General features: G+C 42.4%; 1 protein-coding gene across 1 annotated transcript in view; it reads left to right on the forward strand.

Moving 5' to 3' along the window:
• SLC7A14 (solute carrier family 7 member 14) overlaps positions 1–24,493 on the forward strand; it is a 111,113-nt gene that overhangs the window by 39,478 nt on the left and 47,142 nt on the right. The window contains exon 2 of the mRNA XM_042956028.1: positions 17,941–18,397. Within this exon, the coding sequence (XP_042811962.1) occupies positions 18,094–18,397 (304 nt within the window). The 5' untranslated portion in view covers positions 17,941–18,093. The remainder of the gene's footprint in view (positions 1–17,940; positions 18,398–24,493) is intronic.

The raw sequence follows: 24,493 nt of genomic DNA on the forward strand, positions 1-24,493 counted from the left end.
CAGCTGCACTAGCCTCATTCCAAGTGCCTGGTAGACACATGTGCCCAGTGGCTGCTGTACCAGACAGCACAGGGACCGTGTTTAGCATCCCAGAGCTCTGCTGGGCGGTGCTGCTCCAGGTGGCCCGCTGCTCCAGAGCTGCACGGGCTGGCTTTTGAAGCTCAGCTCTGCCACTTAGTAGCTGCCTTCATTGTTCTGTACCTCAGGTCCCTGGTCTTTAAGTTGGAAGTGGTTAAAAATAGTAGTGAAAGTAGTGTTGTCAAAATAATATGTATGTACAAATCAGTTAAAATCATGCCTGGTACAGGGACGCCTACGTGGCTCAGTGGGTTGGGCATCCAACTTCGGCTCAGGTCATGATCTCATGGTTCATGGGTTCAAGCCCCTCATCAGGCTCTGCTGACAGCTCGGAGCCTGGAGTCTGCCTGGAATTCTGCCCCTCCCCTGCTTGTTTTCTCTCTCTCTCTCTCTCTCTCTCATAAATAAACATTTTTAAAAAATGCCTGGTACATAGTAAACATCATATAAGTGATGCTATTATTTAAGTACAGTCACCCAAGAAAAAGCATGGGAAGTATCTGGCACATAGGAGGGGCTGGCAAATATTTCTCTTTTTTTTTTAATTTTTATTCATTTTTTAGATGGGGGGGTGGGGGGAGGCAGGCATAGAGGATCTGAAGCGGGCTCTGCACTATAACAACAGAAAGCCTGATGTGGGGCTCGAACTTGCAAACTGTGAGTTCGTGACCTGAGCCAAAGTTGGACGCTTAACCAACTGAGCCACGCAGGTGCCCCAATGGGCAAATGTTTCTATCTCAGGTGTACAAACATAGAAGGCAGAGAAGGAAGACACTCTTATTTGAGTACTATGATTTGTTTTTTAGATATATATGACCATTTAACCTCTTAATTTTTAGCTTCATACTAAGAGACTCTTTTTAGTCTATTTCACCTTTTATCTGCTCAATACAGCATGAGATCCAGAATTCAAAATAACAAGAGAGCTGTTTCAAACCTTTTATGTGCCTGAGGGTGGTTCACCCCTTTCTACTTGTAAATTCCTCACTAACTGAATGGATGGGAGTTCTGGTCAGACCCAAACTGCAAACAGGAAGGACTTACATGCTCAGCACTTGCCTATGGCAGGTAGAACCAATTAAGCATTCTAGACACCAGGCTCTGAATGCAGAGGCTCATTTGTTGGCATTTTCCTCTATTGTCAAAGTAGAAACCACAACTTGGCACATCTCTTTTCCCACCTCTCTTGGTTCTAGAGAGATAGTGCTTCTTACAGATAGAGGACCACAGGCTCATGGACCTCACTGATGCAAAACATAGTGAAATGGGCTCTTCTTGGGCTGATTCTAAACAGTAAGCACCTCTCTACAAAAGAAGGAATAAAAGTATCAATCAGATCTGGGCCGGTGCCTTCCGGGGGAAGGAAAGAAGTCAAAGACACCAGGGAAGCAAGTCCACCAGCCTAGTTTGGCAAGAGGACTTTATACTTTCAACCTAAGCTTCAATCTCAGAGAGGGCAACAGCCTCACACAGGTCAGCTCCAAGCATGGGTCAAGGTGCAGAGATGGCCAAATAGTCCAGATGGACCTGAAAGTTTGTAAACCATCTAATACTCTACCTCAAGGAATATTTTAATTCTTGTTAACATTAATCAAGCAAATTCTCCCATTTCTTTTTCATGTTGAATTAAAAGACATTTACATAGTTTCTTTCCCCTTCAGGACCACTCTTTCAGCAAAGGCATTCCAGGCATCAAGGCACAATGACTTCTTGACATTGACTCACACTGACCAATACATGGTCATATCAGAATCTCATTCTGTGATTCCATGTAATAATAGACACTGTATTAATAACTAGGGGCGCCTGGGTGGCTCAGTCGGTTAAGCGGCCGACTTCGGCTCAGGTCATGATCTCGCAGTCTGTGAGTTCAAGCCCCGCGTCGGGCTCTGTGCTGACAACTCAGAGCCTGGAGCCTGTTTCGGATTCTGTGTCTCCCTCTCTCTCTGCCCCTCCCCCATTCATGCTCTGTCTTTCCCTGTCTCAAAAATAAATAAAGGTTAAAAAAAAAAAAACTTAAAACAGAAAAATAAATAAATAAATAAATAAATAAATAAAAATGTACCAGCAGTAAAGGATCGTCTGGAGGATGTGTTCTTCCTTTTAAAATCTCATTGCACTGAAGAAGAAAAAAATCACAAGAGCTTATTCCGAAAAGAATGATAGGAGGTCACAGTCCAGCTTGCATGTGACACACACACACACACACACACACCCCTCATGAAATCCAAATCTCTTAGTGAAGAATTAAGAGTGTTTTGAGAAGGAAGACTTAACTGTGTTGAATGCCTCTAACAGGTCAAGTGAAAGAGATGAGGGCTAAAATACGTTCATCGGATTTAGCATCATGGAAGCCACTGATGACCTCAACAAAAGCAGTTTTGGTAGCAAGAAAGATGCATATGGCAGAATGGAGAGGGTCCATGACTGACAAGATATAAAGAAGTGGAGATAGCTCCTAGGACGATAGTCTAAGTGTGGCAATAGTTAAAGAGGGCATAGTGTTTGGGGGAAGAGGAGGGTTTTTACTTGTTTGTTTTACAAGATGAACCTACTGGAAATAATTAGAATTCTTACAATAGTCCATGAAATTATTAGAATTAGTTGCCTGTGGGTGGTGATCAACATGGAAAGAAAGAAAACCAAACTATGAGAAACCAAAGTCATAGGGCTGTGGTATTTGCTTTAGGGACAGAGTCTATCTTCCCAGCAGGGAGGTTAGCCTGAGCTTTGTGTAGAAACCGGGAGAATCCCACCTTCAGGCCCCTGGTGACTCAAACCTGCTATCTGAAGCTGATTCTGTAACCAAGTTCGAACTTTCCCTGGGCCTTAAAATTCTATTTCCAATGTGAAAAGAATGATAATGATACTGACTAATCTAATTCTATGGGGAAAACAGATCCTAAAACAGTTCTCCATAAAAGATGCATAGACACGTAACTACAAAAATCAAAGATATCTCTTCATGGCCAGAGATAAGAGCATGCTCATTATTCTGGGATCTTCCGTGTTCTGTTTTGGTTTTTAATTAAATAGTTCTCCTCTGATTTTAAAGAGATACATGCTCCCCACAACAAAAATGGAGTAGAAATCACTCCTATAGAAATCGTTCCTCCACCACCTTAGTTCCATATTTTTAACATTCTAGCACACTGCCTTCAGAAAGAGAGAATGAAATTGGATCGCACTCAATACACAGTTCTATATCCTTTCTTTGTAGTAGCTTTAATTTAATATAGCCTGAGTGATTTTTGTGTCATTAAATATTATCTTAAAATAATATTTTAATGTTTGTTTACTATTTATTCTTTGAATAGCTCATAATTGATTTGACTTCATCCATAGTTAGGGGCATTTAGATTGTCTCCAGTTTTTACTACTATAAATAATATTGCAATAGGGGCGCCTGGGTGGCTCAGTCAGTTGGATGTCCGACTTCAGCTCAGGTCACGATCTCACAGTCTGTGAGTTCGAGCCCCACGTCAGGCTCTGTGCTGACAGCTCAGAGCCGGGAGCCTGCTTCGGATTCTGTGTCTCCCTCTCTCTCTGCCCCTCCCCTGCTCATGCTCCATCTCTCTGTCTCAAAAATAAATAAAAACATTACAAAAATTTTAAATAATATTACAATAGATGCCCTTGAAAAAAATTGCACCTGATTATTTCCACATGATCAATTTACTTTCCAAAACATTTAAGACAGATTGCACTCCCATCACCAGTGAATGGAAGTATTGTTTCTTTGACCACCACCCACCACCCCACCACCATCAGCAATGAGTGGTTCTTTTAACCTTTGCCATGTTAATAAGTGAAAATGACTCCTTTTTTGGCATTTATTTGAATACTAGTGATAACGGACATGTCTCATATTATTGAACATTGATATTTGCATTAACGGTTGCTCTTTACTGGGCTCTACGAGGAATACATTTAAACTAAAGAACTTGAAGAATGGAAAATTTTTTAACTCAACAGTTTGGAAGTAAGCACTTTTCAGTTGTATAGCTTGTAGGTTGGAAATTCATTTTATTTTTTTAATGTTTATTTATTTAAAGGAAAGAAAGAGTGCGTGTGCACACGTGTTCACACACACACACACACACACACACACACGTACACGAGCACACACAAGCAGGAGAAGAGCAAAGAGAGAGAATCCCAAGCAAGCTCTGCTGGCAGCATGGAACCGGAGGTGGGGCTCAAACTCAGAAACTATCAGATCATGACCTAAGCCTAAATCAAGAGTCAGCAGCTTAACCGACTGAGCCACCCAGGCACCCCTGGAAATTCATTTTAAACTCCCATAATGAAACCTGGTATTTTTCTGTGATTTCGTGCTGTTGACATTGAAAGATGCACTCAGAGCTTTCAGATTTCTTGAGGAAATGACAGATAATAGGAAAGGAATCTGCCACAAAGAATTCTCTGGGCTGTGGATCCAGAATGTACCCTGAGGGCCTGCAGACTAACCAACCCTGCATGCAGACTAACCAACCCTGCATGCAGGTGCCATTCTCAAAAGAGACTCAGAACTTACAAATCAATAGTGCACCCATAGGACAAAGCACGTCTCCATTTTTCAACAACATGCTAAATTCCCAGGCTATTAAAGTCTCGACTATTTTCCTCCCAGATAGAAAACAAAACAAAACAAAAAAAGCAATGAAGCAAACTGAAAAATATACCTTCCGTTCTATGGTTCATACTCTATGACTTAGGAGGTTTCTCTGACTCTCTGGTTGGAGCCTACAAATTGCAGCATGGAACATCTACATCAAAAAGTACAACTCTAACCTTAACTAGATTTTAATATTTTAATACCGTATAGTTTTCATCCAGTCTTCTCTTGATTTAATGAATATAAGAGAATCAAAAATAGATAGCGATAACTTATTTATAATCAGACATACTTATTTTTAGATGATTTAGGTTCCCAAAGGGATTTGTGAAGGCATTCAACAAAAATAATTTTTTCATTTGTAAAATCTGAGACTTGGACCAGTTGATTTCTAAATTTTGTGTTCTGTGATTTTATGCACAAAGAGTAATTAACAAAGAAAGTCATCTCATATTCCAATAGATAATCGCAAGATAGCAAGGGTTGTTACAAACTGCTATTGTAAACTATATCTTTTATAAAGAAATACTTTGTTCCCAACAGTCTTTTAAGCACTGTGGAGGAATTTTATTCTACAAATATTTATTGATTACCTGCTTTGTGCCAGTCCCCGCTGTGGTCCTTAGGTATTCAGCAAAAAAACAAGATGGACAAAATCCTTACCTTCAAGGAGTTTACAGTCTAGAGGGAGAATACACACAATGAAACCATAAACAAATAAATATCCAATAGGGATAAATTACTCAAAAGTAAATAAATAAATAAGTAGATAAATGGATAGATGGATATATAGATAGAAGAACATGAGGGAAAGAGTACAAAGACCAGGCCATTGTTTTTTTTTTATTATTTCCAGATCATTTTTTTAATCTATTTGATTCATACATTACAGCAAAGTATAAAATAAAAAATCTTTCTCTTTTAATCCCCCCTTCCTAATTCAGTTTGTTTTTTTGGTTTTTGTTGTTGTTGTTATTGTTGTTTTTAATTTAAATCCAAGTTAGTTAACAAATAGTGTAATAATGATTTCAGGAATAGAATTTAGTGATTCATCACTTACATATAACACCCAGTGCTCATCCCAACAAGGGCCCTTCTTCATGCCCGTCACCCATTTAGCCCATCCCCCACTCAACACCCCTCCAGCACTTTGTTCTCTGTATATAAGTCTCTTATGGTTTGTCTCAAGATATGGCTACTTTCAACTCAAGTAGTTCAGCAGGGCCTCTCCTGCAGAGTGACATTCCAGCTGAGACCAGAATCATGAGAAGGATAGAGCCATGCAAAGACTTGGAGCAAGGGATACCAGGTAGGGGAAACAAGTGCAACCCTTGAAATAACAGGCATATTTCCTGTGTTTCAAAAACAGAAAGCAGGACAGCATGGCTGCACCAAGAAAGAGGCTGGCAGGAGATGTATTCAGGGGTGAAAGAGACACTAGACAGCATAGGGCTCTGTAGACCATTGTAAGGAGTTTGTATTTCATTTCCTTTCCAAAAAAAATAGAGGGTTTTAAGGATATTCTAGCCCTCAAGTGTGTAACAATCTGTGCAAGGCAATTGAAAAATACATGCTGACTTGGGGGGTCCGTAGGAAATCCGAGAAGAGGAGGCCCAAGTGGTTAACACACATTTAATGGCAGATGGAGTATGAGCTGAGTTTCAAAAGAACATGAAAAGGTGGATGGCTGCAGGGGAAAGGTCAGAAAAGCAGCAAATAGAAAGGCTAAGAAGTAAAATCACTATAATCAGTGGGGAGACATACTGTTACGATAGATGGTCACTTCATTGGCAGGCTTATCTTTCTGGCCAAATCGGGAGCTCCTGGAGGAACGGGGCCATCTTCTTCCTCCTTCTGTCCCTGCATCTTGCACACATGGTGCCCGACATTTACTACGTGCTCTGAACCCATTAAAGCAGATGGTGTGTATTGAGAGCAGTACAAAGAGAAGAGTGGAGCTGGGTGTGAGGAGTCAGTCTTTGTTAAGAGCTAGAAGTTCACAGAGCATGTAAAGTGACCTACATCAATTGAAATGAAGATTCTGTCCACTTGTCTGTTTATAGCTGTATCGCATGTAAATGGCCATTATCAAAACTTGAAGAGTCCACTTGAAATTACCTGACTTAAAATGCAGACTCTTTAGAGTAGTAGAAATTTCCTTTGGGGGAGAGGAAGGAATCTCAAAGAGACGGGTGAATGGCTTCCAGGATAACTGAATCCACAGTACAAAAAAGAGTCCTGGGTATCAGTTAAGACACAGTGAATAGAAAAACAAAACTGTTTCGTATATTAGCTGTTTCATATATTCATATAACACCCAAAGGCACGAAGTCAGTTATCCAATTATTGATTTGTGTTTAGCCTCTCCGGGGAGAGTAGCTGTAGGGATGTACCTACTGAAGGATTTTCCCGAGTAACGCTGGGGATGCCAGCTGGTTAATCATGTGAATAATAGCATTTGGAAGACTCCTACAAGAGCCGTGCTTCTCCAAACTGGCATGACGAAATGCCCACTGAGGCCAAGTCACCAGGAAGAATTTTGAGATACATTAAACACCTTTGTCCATTCCCTTAGCTCCTAAGAAAGAGCTTTTCATTTTGGCCATATCTAAGTTCACTGTAGGTTGTTAAGTACATTTAAAGAATATATTGAAACCCATCAACCCAGTCAATACAATAATTTAGGGAGGGCACTGGTTCTCATATTTTAGATAATGTCAGATGAAATAATATGAACAACCACTAGTGCTCACTATGTATTACAATTATATATTTTCCCTACTTATCCCTAGTATTCATTCCTGTTTTTTTCCATTTTATTTTATTATTATTTTTTATTATTTTTTTCAATTTTTTACTTTTATTTTGTTAATATTTATTGTCAAGTTAGCTAACATATAGCATACACCGTGCATTCTTGGTTTCAGGGGGAGATTCCCATGATTCATCACCTCCATACAATGCCCAGTGCTCATCCCAAGAAGTGCCCTCCTTAATGCCCATCACCCATTTTCCCCTCTCCCCCACAACCAAGAAAAATATATTTTAAAGGAACATTACCACATAGGACATTACCACAAATGCTTTTTTTTCCTTTGGGGATCATCCCAAGCCTGACATGAGAGTGATATCATTCAAAGAAAATCAAGGCAGCTCCATTCACTTTCTTAAATATGGAGCAGTAGGGAGGGCCCCAGGGTGGAGGAAAGGAGACCCATATTATCCCATTACCTTGAGTGTGGCCTTGGATAAGTCATTCCAGTGCTCAGGCCCGGGATCCATCTATCTGAAAGTAGCTGAATGAATTACTCTGCTAAGGGTATTCTTTCAGAACAATGGGCAAATGTAGTTTCGGTTAAGTTTTCGTTGTAATTAGGGACCGAACTTTGGAGAGAGGGTATGAAGAAAAGCTGAGCCAAGTATTTCCAGAAAAAGAGAGAGGTGGAAGTTTGCCATAGAGTGTAGGACTATGAAGAGATATGTCCTTAAAGAGTATGAAAAGGCATTCGGGCTGAAGAATAACTCCTTCAAAGATGCCCACAACCTAATCTCTAAAACCTGTCACTAAGTTCCTTTACATGATTAAGGGGAAACTTGTGGGTGATTAAATTAAGGGTCTTGAGATGGGGATATTAATCCTGGATTAAATCAATGGGCTGATGCAATCACAGGAGTCCTTACAAGAGGGAGTCTGGAGGACAGAGAGGAGAGAAGACGCCATGCTGCTGACTTTAAAGACGGATCCTGGGACCCCAGTTCCTGATATTCTGTGTCTTGTAGTAATTTATGGCCACAACAGCTACCGTTCAGTTCAGCACATAGTAGAAACTCATTAAATACTTTTAGCAATGATTAATTTAATGCAATTTCTTAAATCTTTTCTACTGGCATGGGAAAATGAACTAATTTTCTTGTGTAATTTTTCCCTTCTGAAAGAAGTGTTCCCCCAAGAAAATCTGGTTAGTACAGAGTTTTTCATTTCCTCTGGTTTTGCTCATGTTGCCATATGCACAATGAATAACACAAGACACTGCACAGAGACCTGAGACCCTGGACCTACTCTTCCCTAGAGGAAAGAGTAGAAGGGTGACATCAGGCTGTGATATCCTCCCTGACTGGGTTGTTGGAGGAGAAACGTGGTATCTCAGTGCTGAATAATCAGATCTCTGAACAAGCTTCTCCTCAATTCTCCTGCTTAGTAGATGCCAGGCATTCCCTTGAGACTATTTTCACAACAGTTGCTGCCAAATACATACACAGATAATATTCTCAACCCTGAAGGGTTGACAAATAAGGAAGCAGAATGGGAAACGTTTTTAAACAGAAATGTTGTCCCAGACCAGGCAAAGATCAAATATTCTCATAAGGTTAAATATATATATACGTATACATATATATTTTTTAACATACATATGTATGTGTGTATATCCACTCATATATGTATTTGTTTATTTCTAGCAAATAAGGTTAGAATGAGTTCTCATTGTTTTGTTGTGCTTGGTGTCAGAAGCAGATGAATTTTGGATTCATACTGGTATTCAAAGGAAATGAATATTCATACCTCTACAGCATTAATCGTGCAAGTACAGGAATGAATATCAGAGTCTTTTTAAGTTTATATATCAAATGCCCAGACTTCTGCCCATTCCGGAAAAGCAGCCTCAAAAAAAAATCATAATACAATTGTTTTGCCTAGTACATAGAAGGGGTTCGGTAAGATAAGTTACGTGATTGTCACAGCTTTTCATATCCTCCTTCATAAGAGAAGTATGCAACCTCATGCATACTTACCTGTCTTCAATGAAAGAAATATATATCCTACCCCTCTAACTTTGAGCTTGGCCATTTGCTTCACCTTAATCAATGGAAACCTGTTGAATTCCAGTCCCAACCAGAAGCAGAAGAGGCATTGCATGTTTCCACCAGTTGCCTGTTCTTGGCCTGTGCCTCAAGAGAACAGCATATGTCAGGTAGGGATTGTTCCTTAGCCTGACTCTCAGAATGAGAAGACATGTGGGGACTCACAGTCCACCCTGGGGAGAAAACCTGAAGCCAATGCACAGCCTGGAGTAGAGTCATAGCAAGAGATAAATGTCATTGTTGTAACATATTGAAATTTGATATTGTTTGTTACTGCAGCAAAAGCTGATTAATGCACTCAATAACATTTTAGAAACAGAAAAAGAAACAACAAGCTGAATTGGAACAACCTCTTTTGCTTAGCTACTCAATTGTCAGAGATCCAAACTCTCCTTTAAAAGCATTCCAAGCAAAACAAAGCCAGCTGTGCCTGAGTTTCTGCATGTAATGTAAATGGGGTAGCACATTGTTAAGTAATATGGGAAGTGATCAAAAATACTTAAAGTGGGTTCCATCAATCAAACATTTAGAAAATATATAACTGGGAAAATTAGCAGTCTCAAAGTCAGGAATCCTGGTTTTGAAGTCAAGGATACCTCTGAGTCAATTTGTCAGGCACCAGTATTGCATGATTTAGGACACCCATGTGCATACACACACACACACACACACACACAGAGCTAGACTGATCAAAAACATCTTCCTTACTGCCTTGTCATGGTCCCAAAATGTCAACAATGATAAACTGCAGCCTGCCCAAGAAGTATAAATCAAAATGTGATTGATCTAGAAGCTGTACTATGTGAGACACTACTGCTCACTGAAGAAATTGAGGATGTTCAGTCTGGGGAAGATAAAACTCCAAGAGTTATGTTAGTTGCCTTCAAAAACATGAAGCCTGTTCCTGTAAGGAGATTAAGCCTAATCTGCATAGATACAGGGAGCAAAACTGAGGATAACAGGAGAAAATTACCAGGACACAGATCTCAATTCCATTCACTAGGATGTTCTTTTAGAATGGGGCAGACCCTGGGACTCAGACACGTCTGTATCTTGCCACCCAGAATCAAGTTACAGTGACTGACAGGCAAGCCCATCCACAGTCAGGGTGCAAACACAGAGCCGTATCTGGCAAGCGTGGAAAGAATAGAAGAGCAACAGAAGCAAGTACCTCAGCAGAAAATCCGCCATCAGAGACTGGCTGAGCAAACCGCAATGAGCAACAGGCATAGAGGTCAGAAGTGGAGCATGTTTTCAGGGATACGGTGATGACTGTAAATGAACCCACCATGTCCTAGGCCCCTCACAGCGTATGTACATCTTGGGGAGAAAAGTCAAGGGCGTAAAAGAATGAGTAGCACCCAGAGCCCCAAGCAAATCTGCTAAGAAGCCCATTTCGATAATGAAACATAAGAAAGGAGGAAGCCATTCTCTGCAAGCACGAGAAAGAGAAGCACGAGAAGAGAAGAACAAATCCCTTGGAGGAAAAATATCAGGGCACAGTCTGCAGCCAGAAGATACCCAAGGAAGTTTCAGCAGAGAAAAGCCCTGGGTGAGGACTGGGCAGCAGGCCAAGGGTCTTCTGAGAACTGCCTAGGGAGGTGGAGGCAGTGAGAGGGGGTGTCAGCAATAGGGGACAAAAAGACCTGGTCAGGGAGCAGGGTGATGCGAGCTAGTGCTCCCATGGCACCCACAGTGTGCCAGGCACTGTGCTAAAAGCTTCACACATATTAACTCCTTTGCCCCTCACCACAACCCTGTGAGCTAGGTACCGTTATGATCCCATTTTATAGATGGCAAAACTGAAGCACAGAAAGGCTTCATTCAAGGTCACTTAGCTAGTAAGGGCAGAGCCAGAATTTGAACCCAGAGAACTCTACTACTGAATTATGTTCTATTTTATTTTATTTTATTTTATTTTATTTTATTTTTAAGAGAGAGAGCATGTGAGCAGAGGAGAGGAGCAGAGGGAGAGAGAGAGTGAAAGAATCTTAAGCAGCCTCCATGCTCAGCTCAAAGTCCCATGCAGGGCTCAATCCCATAACCCTGAGATCATGACCTAAGCCAAAATCAAAAGTCAGATGCTCAACTTACTGAGCCACCCGGGTGCCCCCTGAATTATGTTCTTAACCAGGCACCAGAAGCTCAGCCCAGAGGAGGAGAAACAGCAGACTGGTGAGGAGGAGGGTTAGTGCAGGACCCCACGATATGGGACAGGGGAGGGCCTCAGAAGGCTCCTCGAGATCCTGAAGTCACCAGGTAGGGTTCATCAAACCAGGCACCTTTTACTCTAACTGAAACCTCATTTTGCCAGGGGACATTGATTAGAAGAATTCTATAGCAGTCACAACTGTCCAACTCCATGAAGGGGCTGCTTCGATCAGCCCATGTTTCCCACTGCTCCAGATGTTCGAGCAAAGGCTGGACAACTGTTTCTAGGGGACGCGAGGGAGGGATTGTTGTAATCCCTCGGTGTTTTTGCAAAATCAAGCTAGAATGATTTTTGGCCATTTACTGTTTTGTTAGTCTTCATTTCCTTCCTCTCCTCACCTCCGAAGGCAAGCTCCAACCTAATTCGATAATCCTACCTCTTCAGTGAACTTCTGAGCCATGATTGTTTTCATCCTGACACAAACCTGCTTTTACCATCATTATTCTTGGAGTCCACTGAACCCTCAGCCACGCTGGCAAACACCACAATGAGGACTCTCTCCTCCCAGAGGCCCTGTAAGCCTTTCTTAGTTATAGCTGTGAAGTATTTTGAGAAACTTGAATTAAAGTGCTAGAGAAAGCACAACACACATTTATTGCTCATCTTGGAAAGACAACAGCAATGAGCTTCCAAAACTATCTTTGATTAACATAATCTAAGGGTAATGAATATGGATATTGTCAATAGTCACTTCGAAGCATGTTTTCTCGTACATTTTGTTCTCTCCAGTAAATTTCCAACCAAGAAAGAAAATGCCCCCAAGTTCCTGTTTGCATCAACAAAGCAAACACTCAGAGGAATTACGCAGAGGGAATAGAGCCAGGAAGGAATGCTCACCACCCTCAACCTTTGTTCCAGTTTGTTCTCTATGTTTTCACCACGCTTCTAATTATCTATCAAATAAAAGCCCTCATCTCCCTAACAAGCCTGGTTATTTCTCTGTGTCCTTGTGACAGTTTCTGAGGAAGCCTGATCAGAACTAGTGTCCCAGAGGGTGTCTCTAGACCGCACAGCATCCGTAGTCACTGCTTGCAGGAGACAGATGCCAAAAAGCCCAGTTTCCTGCCCAAAAAGAGAAATAGAAAGTACCTGTCAGACTTGCGGCCCCATGTGGGAAATGACAATGTATTTCATGGTCCTCCAGAGAGACAGAACCAAGAGGGCATATACAGATACATACGAGGGGATTTATGATGGGAATTGGGTCCCATGTTACGGAGGCCAAGAAGACCCAGAACCTGCTATCTTCAAGCTGGAGACCCAGAACGGCCAGTGGTATGATTCAGTCTGAGTCTGAAGGCCTGAGAATCAAGGTGGAGGGGCCAGTGGTAGAGAGCCCAGTCTGCATCCAGAAGCTCAAGAACCAGGAGCACCAATGTCCAAGAACAGAAGATGGATGTCAGCTCCAGCAAAGACTGTGAATTTGCCCTTCCTCTGCCTCTCTGTTCTATTCCGGCCCTCAACGGATCAGAAGATGCCCACCCACACCAGGGGAGAGGATCTTCTTCACTCAGTCTACAGATTCAAATGCTAATCTCTTCCAGAAACACCCTCACGGACACAGCCAGAAATCATGTTTCACCAGCTATCTGGCATCCCTTTGCCCAGTCAAGTTGACACAAACTTAATCATCACAGGAACTATCTGGTTTTCCACACCTAAAGCTTTAGTCTTCCCTGGTGCCATAGGGCAGTGGACCCGACTGTGCCTTGCTAGAACGATCTGGGGAGCCTTAAAGAATCCCTATACCTAGGCCCCACCTCAGACAGATTAAACTGGAATTTCTGGGGTAGAAGCCAGGCAGCAGTGTTTCTGGAAGAACCCTGGACAATTCCAGCACGCAGCCAAGATGGAGAACCACTGCAAAGGGATCAGGAGATCAGAAAACCCTTTTACCCTCCCTCAAAAAGCCGACATTAAGGCCACCTGCATTTACCACTGGCCTTCCCTGCCATGGGGCCACTCTCCTCATTTCTAACACGAGTGACCTAGGAGGCTCTCCCTGGCCTTCCTGACAGTTTGTCCCCACACCTCTGTGTCCCCTGTCCTCGTGCACATGTCCTGACACAGGCTGCTGTGGAACTGCACTGGTGATGGTTCTCTGTTTGCTTGTCTGTCTCCTCAGCAGCAGGGCCACACCTCCCGCACCTTTTTACTCCATCCTGGAGCTAACTTATCATTAGGACGTGATTGTTCAGTTAACTGCACAGCAGCTATAATGAGCTTTTAAAAACATAAGTATCGGGGTTCCTGGGTGGCTCAGTTGGTTAAGCGTCCCACTTCAGCTCAGGTCACGATCTGGCAGTTCATGAGTTCGAGCCCCACGTGGGGCTCTGTGCTGACAGCTCACAGCCTGGAGCTTGCTTTGGAGTCTGTGTCCCCCTCTCTCTCTGCCCCCTCCCCGGCTCGCACGCTGTCTCTCTCTCAAAAATAAATAAAACATTAAAAAAATAAAAACATAAATATTATCACATCACTCACCTGAATAAAACCCTCTGGTGACTTCTCACTGTGCTTACCGCAAACCCCAGCCCTCTTTTGGCTTGTAAGCCTGTGCAGGCTGATCCTGTCCACCTCAGGCAGGAGGATGGAGAGTGAGGACATGAACTCTGCAAGCAAGCACCGCAGGGCCAAGTGCGGTGCCATGGGCTCCTCCACTCTGGAGAAGTTACTGGACCTCTCCCGACCTCCTCTCCAAAAGCAGATTTGTTGTGAGGATTAAATTAGCTGGCACACAGTCTAACAGGGCACTAGAATCCTCCTCACCCTGTCCCAGACTTAGTCCCAGGAATGAGCCACAACTGCTCTCCCCCTGGGAGCGCTGACACTTGGCCCGACTGGTTCCCCGTCGTCACTCAGGAACCAGGAACCAATGTCATGACTGCACAGACCCTCTGTCACCCCTTAGGCAGCCCATTTCATATCCTTCATGACCCATGTTAGTTTGCTGAGCTGCTATATAACAAAGCACCACAAATGAGGTGTCTATTGTTTATTTATTTTTGAGAGAGAGAGAGACAGACAGACAGACGGAACATGAGCAGGGGAGGGGCAGAAAGAGAGAGAGAGAGAGAGAGAGAGAGAGAGAAACGGAATCTGACGCAGGCTCCAGGCTTCACACTGTCACCACAGAGCCCAACACGGGGCTCCAACTCACAAATCACAAGATCGTGACCTGAGCCACAGTGGGACGCTTAACCAACTGAGCCACCCAGGCACCCCCAAACTAGGTGTCTTGAAAATAGAAACATATTGGGGCGCCTGGGTGGCGCAGTCGGTTAAGCGTCCGACTTCAGCCAGGTCACGATCTCGCGGTCCGTGAGTTCGAGCCCCGCGTCAGGCTCTGGGCTGATGGCTCGGAGCCTGGAGCCTGTTTCCGATTCTGTGTCTCCCTTTCTCTCTGCCCCTCCCCCGTTCATGCTCTGTCTCTCTCTGTCCCAAAAATAAATAAAAAACATTGAAAAAAAATTTAAAAAAAAAAAAAAAAAAAAAAGAAAATAGAAACATATTGACTCCCAGTTCTGGAGGCTGGAAGTCTGCGATAAAGGTGCAGCAAGGTTGGTTCCTTCCTTGAGGAAGATGCACATTCCGTGGCTTTCTCCCAGCTTCTTGTGGTTTGCCAGCAAATCCTTGGTGTTTCTTCGCTTTTTTTAGATGCATCGCTCTGACCTCTGCTTTCATCTTCACACCTCATTCTCTCTGTGTCCAAATTTCCTCTTCCTACAAGGACACCAGTCATAGTAGATTAAGTGCCCACCCTATTCCAGATGACCTCATCTTAACTGACCACATCTATAACAACTATTTCCAAATAAGGGCACATTCTGAGACACTGGGGGTTAAGACTTCAACATACAAATTTGGGGGAACACAATTCAGCACACAGCATATCTATTCCTCTTCCCTCCCTGGAATGACCTGGTTTTATTTGTCATCCTGTATGTTGTATTATATTCTTTCTTCACTGAACATTACTGTTTGTGTTGTCCAATTTTTCTGCAATAGAATAATAAGAAAAACAATAAAAGATAGGCTTTTCAGATAAGAAGAAAAACAAAGCTTATTCCTTGCATTGTGATTTGGGTGTTCACCTCCTCCCATGCTAGACTTAAAGGTCCATGGGAGCAGGAACCATGTCTTTGCACCCCCAAGCCTAAGACCATGCATGGCACATAACAGATGCTTGGTACATGCTGAGTTGAAATTAAATAGATATGTACATTAAGTTCCCACAAGAGCTCAAGTGAAGCAATAGTCCTTGCAGTCTTGCTGGGATATATGTGACATGTTTTCTCACGAATCTGGAAATCTTTAAAAAAGAAAAAAAAAAAACGCTGACACTTCAGGCTCTGAAATGACTCTGCCGTATACAATGGCACTCTCCAACTATAGTGATATTTAAGATATGATCAAGAATTAAAACACAGCATGAAGCAACATTGTCAAATCTAGGAGGAAATTAAACCATTAGGTCTATCATCACCCAACCCCTGTGAACCAAACTGCCACATTTCCCCCGATTCTTCTAATTAAGGTTGTGTTTGCAAAGCCTTTAGAAGCAGACAAGTGTTACATTAAGTGCTAAGCAGTATTAATCATACTGGTAGATTACATGGGCTGATACTTCTCGTAAATGTAAATGTCCTAGGCTTGTCAGAACAGTTCTTGGAAGCAATGTTCACATGTACTCTAGAAGTTCTTCATAGAATTGTAAAAAGCTCCTGGCTTCATAGTTTCTTATCATCTTGATATTCTCCACTTTGTCAAAACTTTGGAAACGGTCTAATATAGTAGTCCCCAGTTCTATCAGGCCCAGCGCCTCTTTTCTGTATTGAAGATTATACCTCTCTTTAATATCCTGAAGCAAAATGCATGAAAAACCTGCCTATATATAACATATTTCAGTATGTAAACACTCCGGCAAGCACACATGGGGCTGTCAGATGCTCTCACTATATTGAGAATCACTGTCCGTGTGCCAATTCCAAATGGTAGGTGTGCATGTGAGATGCAGTACCATGGGTGGTGCTGGAAGGTGGCCTTGAGTTTCAGAAGCAGTGAAGAACTCCTTTTTGGTTCCAAACTAAAGAATTTACAGTCATCCTTCAATTTACTCTATAGTTGCATTCCTGGAAAAGTCAACGTACTTGTATTTTAAAACCATCCCTGAAAACCCCCACATGTTTATATATAAAAAAGAGAATTAAGTTTGGGGCACCTGGATGCCTCAGTCAGTTGAGTATCTGACTTCAGCTCAGGTCACGATCGCCCGCTTCTTGAGTTCTGGCCCCACATTGCACTCACGCTGAGGTCAGTGCAGAGTCTGCTTCAATCATCGGTCCCCCGCTCTCTGCCCCTCCCCCGCTTGCACTCTCAAAAAATAAATAAAACATTTTTTAAAACTAGGTTTTAGGTTTAGATCATCATAACCAGAATTTTCACCTACAGGAATGTCTGTGCGATCACTGAAAATTGGATGACACCATCCCACCCAGTTAGCATCTCTGGGGCTCACCCACCAAATGCAAGGAACACCTCCCCGTTTCTCAATCTCTGAGAGCAAAACAATTGCTCAAAACCTTCTCATTTCATTTGAGAACAAAGTTCCAAAAGAACTCCATGGGTGGGACTGTCTCTCTTAAGAGTCAAAAATCCAATTTTACATCTTCATATTTTTTTAAAAAAAGAGGATATTGTGTCCCCAAAGAATATGCCCCAAATCACAGACCACGCCTTGGCAGAGTCAGGTAAGAAGCACTTAAGAATTTGGACAAGTGGGCATTTTCCATGTGGCAGGTATTATCTTATGCTCTGTTTAGATGCTAATCTAATCTTCATATCAACACTAGGCAGGAGGCTCTATTATCCCCATGATACAAGTGAAACTGAAGCACAGAGAAATGAGATAACTTATCCACGGTCCTACAGCAATAAGTAGCAGAGCCCTGACTCAGACCATCTTCTTCAGAATGACTTGGGGACACAGTGCAAATAACAGATTGTTATTTAGGACTGGAGGAGACACAAAGGGGGAAATGCACCCCTTCTGCATTATGAGAACACAAGATAGACCAGTTCGACCAGTTCAGTATACTGACCTCCAACCATGCCTCCAAATAAAAATTTGTTCCTGCTTGGTCTCATCTTCTTCTTTCTTGTGTTTTTCCTGCAGACATTCATGCCCAGGAGAAGACTGCTTTGGGTCCCTCTGGACCTTTCCTAAAAAGAAGATCCCCATTCACTAGATGAGTTCCAGAAGCATCCACTAAGGCTTCCATAGCTCGCTTCCATCAGTTGACCTTCACCATAACCCCTCTCACACAGGATGAGTGGCTTCCTTGCCTCCCTGGACCCCCGGCGGGTGCAGTGGGGGGCGGCCTGGTATGCCATGCACTCCAGGATCCTGCGCACCAAACCAGTGGAGTCGATGCTGGAGGGAACTGGGGCCACCACAACCCATGGCACCAAGCTAGCCAAGGTGCTCACCACCATGGACCTCATCTCACTTGGCGTTGGCAGCTGCGTGGGCACAGGGATGTATGTGGTGTCTGGTCTGGTGGCCAAGGAAATGGCAGGACCTGGTGTCATTGTGTCCTTCATCATTGCAGCTGTTGCGTCCATATTATCAGGTAAGTGCCTCAGTACAGTGAAAGGCCTATGGAAAGTGCACTTGCCAGTCTGTTACCGCTCATCCCGCTCTTCTAGAATATTGAATGGTAAGATGTAAGAAGTGTCACCAAAGAGGCCATTGGGCTCCTTTTTTGCCTGGACTTCCAGGGAGTTCAAGGCTCAATTACAGTAGCTTCCTTTTTCTTTGGTTTTTCTATACAACTAATTATTCTGGTGCCCGGCTTCCTCCCAATTTCTCTTTCCCTGTCATGTCCTAATGGCTCCGTTTTTATTATAACTCTCCCTTTCAATGGAGGATAGGTCAATCCCTTGGTGGAGATGTGGATATAGCTAGGATTATAAATAATACATAAAGGATAGGCAGAGTAGCAAAATGACAAGTCACTAAATCTGATGTGATTGGGATTTGATGAGCCAAAAACTGGCATTGTGACACCCAAGCAGGAGGAAAGCAAGCTAGGAAATGTAAAGCCATCGTGAGAGTGAGAATCACAACGCACCATCTGCCACAAGCACTTCAACAGATTGTATTCTACAGAGGTGGTTCAACGAGCATTATCTCTTTCCTTGAGAAAGAATCATAGAACTCATTTTTTTTTAAATAAGGTGCCACGACTTACGTATTGATAATTTGTGAAATGGCTCTTCTATTTTCCTTTCCCTCTTCCCTCCTTGTCTCTTGAGCTATGGTCCACGGTATCTTGCCAGGAATGGGTAAACAGGTAACTTGAAAAAGAAGGAAACAACACTTCCTGCTTCCTGATCATAATATTGTGCAAGCCCGAGGCTTTGCTGGGGTTTTGGTGGTGAATCAGGTGGGTCAACTCACATCCTGGCAGGGAATGCATGGTCTCTTCCAAAGCTTCAGAAGCAAGAATGCTGGGGTATATCAGGATTTCTGTGTACAAATGCACATCTTCACAAGAAAAGTTCTACATTCATATTGTATATCCAGACTGAACAGCCCCCATCCACGGGGTGTGCATGGACCAGGAACACACAACCAGAAAGTGTGCCAGTTTATATTTGATATCTTTTTAACTTAATGGCAGAAATGTTTCCAGACTGATTTTATTTATCTCCCATCATGGCTTACTTTCCTGTTGGTGTTACAACTATCCCTTTTCCTGAAGTTATTCTCTAATATGCATGAATAGACTAATAATTTCCTTCAGAAAAGAGAACTTTTTTTCTTAGAGATGAAAATAAATCATCCCATGGATGAATTTTGTGGATACCTCAAATGCTATTAACCTGATTGTGATCATTTTCAAACTTATTTGGCAAAGAAATTATTTGGAGGAAGGTGCCAGATTCTTATTCACCATAAATCTAGAGACCTAGAAGTGTTTGCATACAGACCAAAATAGTGATGGTGGGATAAAAGGCAGACATATAAACAGGGCTCCCATCGAAGGCACAGGGCAGGTGGCTAAGAGTCCCGCCTACTTAATGCATACTGCCCTTCCTCCTCTTGACCCGTCCTTTTATGACCCCATCCCCAAACCACAATGATTGCTGCAAGCAAATCACCCACATCTTATCCTTCACAGTGCTACATTACATTTAGAAACCAGCACAAGGTTCAGTTGCATTCTGGGAAACTGCCCCCCTGCCAAGGTGCCCATGATGCTATATAACCCAGACTTTTCTGCTGCTCCTGTGGAGGAGATCCGGCCAGCACTGTGCTGGAGCTAGCTTGCCCCGGCTGCCAAGATCCCTAATTGTGCACACCTCTCCCCACCTTTGCATTTCCGCAAGGTTATGTTGTTAACTTGGAATTGGCTACAGCAGGAGTATTTGCACCACAAAAATTGGCAAAGGCTCCAGGTAGAGTTTGTTTGTTTTGGTTGGTTGTTTCACCACCGGCCCGGTCCACTGAAAGCCCTGGAACTGCCCAGTAACTGGTACCTTCACCACTGCACCAGGCACCAAAAGAAAACTCTGTCTCTCCCCCAAGGAGAGACACCCCCCCCCCCCCCCCCCCCCCGCTCCACATGTGGCTGCATCCACAACACTTCTTTACACTCTGTGACTGACGCCAGCCAGAATTCTCCTACAGGCCCCAGCTAGATCCCGGGCCCAAATAACTTGTGCCAAAATTAGCATTTTTATAACAGAAGTCTTCAACCAGGCATCTCATTCTGTGATTCTTTGTCACTAAACTAAAGGAAGTCCCCCCCTGCTGCCTTCTTTCCACTCCTGTGTCATCATCCTGGTGTCGCGTCTCCCTTGACCAAACTTGCCACCACTTTCTGCCTCACGATAATCAAGCTCCCCTCTACCTTCAGACTTTTTAACACCTGTTCCTTCCTCCTTCTGACCTTAACCAAAACCTGGCTCAACTCTGAGGGGTACACCATTGCAAACACTGAGAAAGTGCGTGAGAAGGATAGACGTGTAGCCAAAGAGCGGGATGTTTGAAGCGGAGATTTTGGAAGTGGTACAGCGATCAGTGATGTTAAAATTAGACCTGGCTCCGCCGCTAACTGGCCGTGAGACCTTGAGCCAGTTCCATCACTTCTCTGTGCCTCAGTTTCTCCGCTTTGAAAACGGCCATCATGCCACCGCCTTCGCAGAGTTCCTGTGATGATTCGTGACGCCAGTGAGCACCAGCCACAGTGCCTGGTACACGGCCCTCGACACGTCATTCTTATCATCGTGTGCCAAGCCCTGTGTTCAGAGTTTGCCATACGTTAACACATTTAAGAGGCAGCATACCCCTTCAAGGTGGGTTTTATTACTTTCACATACGAGAAAGCTGAAATTTCAATAACAGAACCTAGGTTCAAATTTGTTATACCAGCTATAGTTTTCAGCACGGACTATGAATTTAAATCACCTGGGGAGCTTATTTTTTCAAATCGTGGTTTGGCAGAGAAAGGTTATAATTACATGCAGTAAAATCTACCCTTTTAAATATACAACTCTGTGAGTTTGACCAACGCATATCATTGTGTAACCTCCATATAATCAAGATACAGAAGCATCCCATCATCCCCAAATAATTCCTTCATGTTACCTCTTTGCAACGCTCCTCACCTCCACCCCCAACCCCTGGCAACCACTAATCTGTTTTCTGTCCCTATGCTTTTGCCTTTTCCAAGATGTCATATAAACGGAAACACTCAGTATGTAACATTTTGAGTTTGTTTTCTGTCACTTAGTATGATACATTGAAAGCTTATTCATATTGTATGTATCAGTGGGTCATTCCATTTTATTTTTGAGTAGTATCCCATTGTATGGACATACTACAGTTTATTTATCCATTTACTAGTTGAACGTGGAATTGGGTGGTTTCCAGTCTGGGGCCATTATAAACAAAGCCATTATAAACATTTGTGTACAGGTTTTTGTGTGAACACAGGTTGTCAGTTCCCTTGAGTAAATACCTAGGGATGGAAGTGCTGGATTGTGTGTTAGGTGTAGGTTTAACTTCAAAATAAACCGCTAAACTCTTTTCCAAAGTGATTGGATTTTTTTTCATTCCCACCAGCCATGCCTTTGATTTCCAGTTGCTCCTGGCCAGCCCTCAGAATTGTCAGGTGTTGCTTTGTGTTGTTGCTTCGTTTGTTTGCCACTTTAAAAGGTGAAGGATGGTATTTCAATGTGGTTTTCATTTGCACTTCCCTAACTGCTAATATTTCGAACATGTTTGTATGTGCTTGTTTGCCATCTATCTTCTCTGGTGAAGTGTTCAAATCACTTGCCCATTCTTTAATTGGGTTCTTCATTTTCTTATTACTAACTTTTAAATTTTTCTAATATATTCTAGATACAAGTCCTTTATCAGATATGTGATTTTGTGAATATTTTCTCCCAGTTTATGGCTCATCTTTTAGTTTTCTTTTAATTTGTTGATTTCTTTTTAAAAATGCCCAGGTTCCACCCCCAGAGATTCTCATTCAGTTGGACTGGGGCAGAACCTGGGGAATCGTATTTTTTTTTTTTACAAGCCTCAGAGGATTCGAACGTGGAGCTAGAGTTAAGAATTACTCTGTCATAGGGACCAAAACTTAACTTCTGCTGCAGCTGACCTACGAAAATAGAAAATAGATGTTAAGATATAAGTTGGGGCGCCTGGGTGGCTTCAGCTTAGGACATGAACTCGCTGTTCATGAATTCGAGCCTTGCGTCGGGCTCTATGCTGACAGCTCAGAGCCTGGAGCCTGCTTCGGATTCTGTGTCTCCCTCTCCTCTGTTCCTTCCTCTCTCTCTCTCTCTCTCTCTCTCTCTCATGCACACGCTCTCAAAAATAAGTAAACATTAAGAAAATTTAAAAAAACAGATACAAGTTATTTGGCCAGCAGATAGCAGATTCTTAAGTGATTTTCATGGCCCTATGGCATCATCATCCATGCCATGCAAACCAGCCTATAACCTGAAACAAATCTGACTAAGGGAGAAAGCCATTTCCTCTACAATTTGACAAGACCCAAAGTTACAATAACCTCCCCAGGTGCTCCTGCCAGTCATGCCCCAACACCGTAACCACCCACAGCCCTATCACAGGTGGATGGAAAATTATCAGAGGAAGCAGCTTGTGCTGTAACCTTTACCCTTTGTCCATAGAATATTATCTACTCTTTCATAGTTCAGCAGGCCCCTTGTCCATACCAGACCTAAAACACCCTTTGAATACACCAGATTGAATCAACCAGATAGGAGAAATCGTGTTCCTTTATGATTCCCACCTATAACGTTATTGAGACACTGAGGGACAGAAGCAGGATGGCTTACAGAGGTTCTCTAATTCAGTTGACTTAGGAGGAAACACAAAGCAAAGCCACCATGCCAGTGACACTGGGCCATTCAAAGTTCTAAGAGCCTCCTATGAACTTGAGTGAGGATGCCTGCTTTGGCTTTTTTTCCTAAGTTTATTTCCAGTTCTCTCTTAATATTATTAAAATTGAACCTTAAATAGAATGTAGGTCTGAATGACTCCTAAACTCATGTGGATCCTACAATACTCTTAAGGCCGGTAGCTCAAATGGTTTTGGTAGGGATTAAGTGACAGTGTGCATACATCACATCAGTCCCCAGTTTGATGCATGAAACCAGTAATTTCTATCATCTACTCCTAAGAAATAGTTGACAAAAATCTAATAAGACGTGGTTCAGTACAGATGTTTTGTATACCCACCATCTACCAGTTCTGGGGCAGTACCAAAAACAAATAAGAGATTGTTTCTACTCTAAAAGACCCATTGTTTATTGATGCAGATGAACACCTAATCTGATAGGTAACTATGGCAATGATAGTAGTAATAATAGAAATAAAGCAACAGGGGCACCTGGATGGCTCGGTCAGTTAAGCACCCGACTTCAGATCAGGTCATGATCTCACGGTTTATGAGTTTGAGCCCCTCATCAGGCTCTGTGCAGACAGCTCAGAGCCTGGAGCCTGCTTCGGATTCTGTCTCCCTCTCTCTTTGCTCCTCCTCTGCTCATGGTCCCCTGTCTCCCTCTCAAAAATAAATAAACATAAAAAAGTATTTTATTTTTTTCCCCAAGAAATTACATTTATTTGTTATTTTATTTTACAAATAAATAAAAGCAAATCAGACAATATACTGTAGTGTACAGAAAAGACTTTTAATATATTCAAATGATAATTTACTCATATATATACATATATATACATATATATGTATATATATATATATATATATATATATACACACATATACTTATTACTACAATGAGAAAAGGTTTATAGAAAGGAGTTTTTGTTTGATTTTTCTTTTAAGGGATAAATGTGCTTAAGTTTCTTTTAGATAAAGTATGCTTTGATGATAGTGGAAAATATTCAACATCTAGTCAATAACCCAACCAAAGAAATATGACCATGCTACCTCCAAAGGCAAAGACACCTGGCAATTCTTAATTATGCCACAAAAATCCAGGGAGTTATGTAAAAGAATTAAGGCATTTGGGGATTTCTCAAGTTCCAGATAACCACACAGAAAATGCAAGTCATGAGCTAAAGGATAATAATGCTAGCAAACAATTATGTTTCTATGTACCAGCTACTACACACACTTTATATATGACAGTACCACATTTCCACTGCACTAGCCAATAAATGAGTT

Source organism: Panthera leo, chromosome C2 (genome assembly GCF_018350215.1).
Source record: "Panthera leo isolate Ple1 chromosome C2, P.leo_Ple1_pat1.1, whole genome shotgun sequence".
Lineage (NCBI taxonomy): Eukaryota > Metazoa > Chordata > Mammalia > Carnivora > Felidae > Panthera > Panthera leo.